The sequence below is a fragment of the Empidonax traillii genome, unplaced genomic scaffold (genome assembly GCF_003031625.1).
Source record: "Empidonax traillii isolate 1590-97213 ecotype Southwest subspecies unplaced genomic scaffold, ASM303162v1 scaffold465:size698125, whole genome shotgun sequence".
Taxonomy (NCBI): Eukaryota; Metazoa; Chordata; class Aves; order Passeriformes; family Tyrannidae; genus Empidonax; species Empidonax traillii.
Window position 1 is genome coordinate 225,226 of NW_020955658.1, and position 4,032 is coordinate 229,257.

Consider the following 4,032-nt stretch of genomic DNA (forward strand, 5'->3'; position numbering starts at 1 on the left):
GGGATGCTCTGTCAACTTTCTGTAGCACTCCCTGTGTTCCACATCTGGTCACTTCTTGTCACCAGAGCACTGCTAATGCTTGAGCTCTGGGATTTCTTGTCACGGCAGATTTGGTGGGCGTTGATGCAGAGACTCTAGCTGTGCTTTTCACAAACCAGCTTGTTTTAGTCTCCTCTTGGTATGGAAGCTACTGAATAGCTCCAGTAGTCGATGAACGAAGAGTAAATGATTCACCTTGTGGCTGTCCATTCATTGTGTTTCTTGGTTTCTTTGTGTCTGTTCCAGCTTCTTCATGATCTCCCCCACTGACCAGCAAGTCCATTGCTGGGCCTGGCTGAAGAACCGCTTGCCAGATGACAGCAACCTGACCCTGGAGGACGTGACCTGGAAGTACACAGGTAAGGAATCACTGAAAGCAGACCTCCCCTTAGCCCAAAATCACAAATGGTGCCTTTGTACCACATACCAGTTAATTGTTTAAAGTGCCTGGAGTGGTGACTTGGTCTCCTTTCCAAACATGTTGATGAAAACAGCAATTCAGAGACTTCCTTCTGGCAAACCATGAGCTGGAAGGCAGCTTTGCTTTACGGTGGGTTGTCAGGAGGAAGTTTGACTGTCTCCTCTGGTCTTAAATGTAAACATACCTATTAGTTCAATAAAGATTAAGACTTCAGATACTTGAGCATGCACACATGCGTGTTAGATACTGGGCAAGACTCCTAATGCTGATTTCTTCCCCCTTTTAGCTCTCAATCTGATTGGCCCCCGTGCTGTGGACGTGTTGTCTGAGTTGTCCTATGCCCCCATGACTGCAGAACACTTTCCCTCTCTCTTTTGCAAGGTGAGTGGCTGTGCTCCCATCCTCCTCTCCCTGCTGGGTTTTTCAAAGCACGCGTGGGAGGAGAGGAAGAATTATATTTTGGATAATTGGAGGGGAACTTAGATTTGCATACAGGCTTGCTGCAGTTGCTGAGCCAGGTTGGTAAAGAACCCACTGGGCTCACTTCTCTTTGGGTTCTGCTTGCTAAATATATCGGTGAGGATGCGTTTGTTTTCAGTGTTCCTCTCACTGTGGACTTGATGCCGTTTGGTATCATGACATATTCCATATAATCAATCATGAAGCTTTCAGGGGGGCAGCTGGGATCAGTGACTCGGGCATCACTGTCTCCTGTCACGTTAAGAGGCTGAGCAGGTAGCTGCTATTCAGCTTCTGTATCTGGAATACAACCTGTGTCCTGACCTAGTTCCAAGGCGTATTGCCAAGTGTCATGAAGTGATTAACAAGTCTGGATAAGGTGACATCATTATTTGAATTTTGAAATTCAAATTCATTGTGAGTACGTGCAGGAGGCGCATAGGGGAGAGAGAGGGCTGGGCAGTGTGGATGTGTTACACATTGTGCTCCTCCTGGAGCCCTGTGCTGTGTTCCAGCTGGGATGATTTCTCCCCCTCTGATTCCGCAGGAGATGAGCGTGGGCTACGCCAACGGCATCCGTGTGATGAGCATCACTCACACAGGAGAACCTGGATTCGTGCTTTATATCCCCATAGAGGTAAGAGTACACGGCAGCCCGAGTTAATTAAAGCGGTTGCTTGCATAATCAGAAACACTTTCCAAGTTGACTCAGGGCGATGAGATGTCTGGTTTGCACCACGGGAAAGCCGCGCGGAGTGTCCCTGCTTTGTGTTCCTTCCAGCCGGGCAGAGCTCTTGTGCTCTGGCAGCAGGGGACAGTGACGTCCCTGGTGGTGTCAGCTGCCTCTTGCTCTCTGCTGGTGTCAGCCTGTGCTTCACCCTCCCGTTGCAGTACGCCCTCCACGTGTACAACGAGGTGATGAACATGGGGCAGAAGTACGGGATCCGCAATGCCGGTTATTACGCGCTCCGCAGCCTGCGCATCGAGAAGTTCTTCGCCTTCTGGGGCCAGGACCTGGATGCTTTTACCACTCCCATGGAGTGTGGACGTGAGTTCCAGGTCAAGCTGGAAAAGGTACAGCACCTCCTGCACCGGGCTTGGTGGGAGGGCAGGACTAGGCTGAAAGGGCTGCCGGCCAAGCAGATCTAGTCGTGTCGTTTTTTGGATGGAGTTGTGTGCAGTGCAGAGCTGTAACATATATTCTTGTCCTTCAGAAAGGTGCTAGAAATACCAAAAGTGCTGTCTTCATCGCTCCTGGGCAGGGTTCCCAGTTGGCCTGTGAATGTGTGGTGCTGCTCATGTGTGCTGTGCTCGGTGTTGCAGAGAGTGCTCTGTACCTTACAGATGCTCAGGGTTCTTGTTTCTCCAAGCTGTTTTCCCAGTTTGATGAAGCAAAAGCCAGCCCATGCACCAAGTGGCATGCAAGGCTAGGCACCAAGAACAGGTGTTTTCTATTTCTACTAAAACAGGGGAGTTCTCTGTTTTTACTAAAACATTGAACAGCACAGAGTCCTGTCTTGCTTTTGTGTGGTGGTGTTGCTGTCATTGGCTTGTTGTCTTCATTCTTCCATCTTTGAGCCCAAAACGAATGCTCGATTCAATTCAAGAAAGGAATGTAGCGATGGGGATACAAATGTCATATTAGTTACAGTTTTCCCTGTGGTTTACAAAGCACGGTAAACTTCTGGAGCCAGGAAAATGGCAAAGAGTAGAATGGTGACATGGTTTTCGCTGCAGTGAAAATTAGAACGATGTGCTGTGTCCTTTAACATCTGGAACAGCAAACGTGCCAGAAAAGCTTCTGCCTGAGCTTCAGCTCAGGCAGAAGCTTTTCTGGCACGTTTGCTGTATGGAAGCAGCCCATTTTGATAGGGGTTTCAGGTGTGAATTGCCATTGCATGGTGAGCTGCTCTGCTGTGACCCAACAGCTGCCGCAGTTCGTGTCCCTCAGCCAGCCCACGCCTCCTTCTCCCCCCGCAGGGAATGGAGTTTGTGGGCCAGGAGGCGCTGCTGGAGCAGAAGCAGAACGGGGTGTACAAGCGCTTCACCATGTTCATCCTGGAGGACCACGACACGGACATGGACCTCTGGCCCTGGTGGGGGGAGCCCATCTTCCGCAACGGCCGCTACGTGGGCAAGACCACCAGCAGCGCCTACAGCTACACCCTGGAGCGCCACGTCTGCCTCGGCTTCGTGCACAACTTCGACGAGAAGACGGGAGAGGAGCTGGTGGTGACCACTGACTTCATCAACCAGGGGGAGTACGAGATCGACATCGCCGGGCAGCGCTTCCAGGCCAAGGCCAAGCTCTACCCCTTCAGCTCCCTCTTCACGCAGCGGCGCCGCAAGGACGAGGTGGAACTGAGCGGCTACCAGAGGGAGTAGTGTTCCCCCCCAACCCGCTCCTCGTCCCAGGCTGGAGCTTCTCCATCCTCCAACCCTTTCTCCTCACCTCATATATTTCTTTTCCTTTCTCGTCTTGCAACTTTTAACCTTTTTTCCAGTGTGTTACATTTTGTATATTTTAAAACCTTCATTTTCCACCTTTTTCCCCGCTCCTGTCCGTCCTCCTCCTTTTCAACCCTCGCCAGGCTCCCCCCGTGTCCCAGTGGACGAAGCACAGTGCTGGACGTGCAGGAGTGAACTGCAACCAGAACCCCCTGGCCTTCTGGTGGTGGGAAGGGTCGGGGGTGAAGCCCTGAGGACCTCACACCCTTCCTCCCCGCTCTCCAGGCGCGGGACAGCCCCGGTGGCGCTGCCTGCGGTGCGGGGTGAGCGCCGTGCCCTCCCCCTGGCAGAAGGGTCAACGCACACAGCAATAGAACGATCAGCTACCTCACTGGCACGGGGCAGAGCGCAGAGCGTGGTGTGAGCACAGCCACCAGACAGGCTCCGGGGCCGTCTGGGTGTTTCCCCAGCCGGGGGGCTCGAGCGTGTTTGACATCAGAGCTCTGAGCTGGCAGTGGCGCTGGTAAGTTGGATGTTGTTGGGTGGCATTTTTTTTTTTTTTCTTTTTTTTGCCTGGGGTGGCTGAAACTAAATGGCCTTCTGTAATTATAGCTGAAGATCAACACGTGCATTTCACTTCTATAAAGGAATGTGGTTTTTTTTTT

At 51.9% G+C, this 4,032-nt stretch overlaps 1 protein-coding gene across 1 annotated transcript; it reads left to right on the forward strand.

The window, feature by feature from the left end:
* The first annotated feature begins 210 nt into the window (after window positions 1–210).
* On the forward strand, window positions 211–3,551 carry LOC114063445 (pyruvate dehydrogenase phosphatase regulatory subunit, mitochondrial-like). The gene is made up of 6 exons (XM_027895721.1): window positions 211–221; window positions 286–398; window positions 747–841; window positions 1,467–1,556; window positions 1,811–1,993; window positions 2,900–3,551. The coding sequence occupies exons 1-6, from the start codon at window positions 211–213 to the stop codon at window positions 3,302–3,304; spliced, it is 897 nt and encodes a 298-aa protein (XP_027751522.1). The 3' UTR covers window positions 3,305–3,551.
* The last annotated feature ends 481 nt before the right edge of the window (window positions 3,552–4,032 follow it).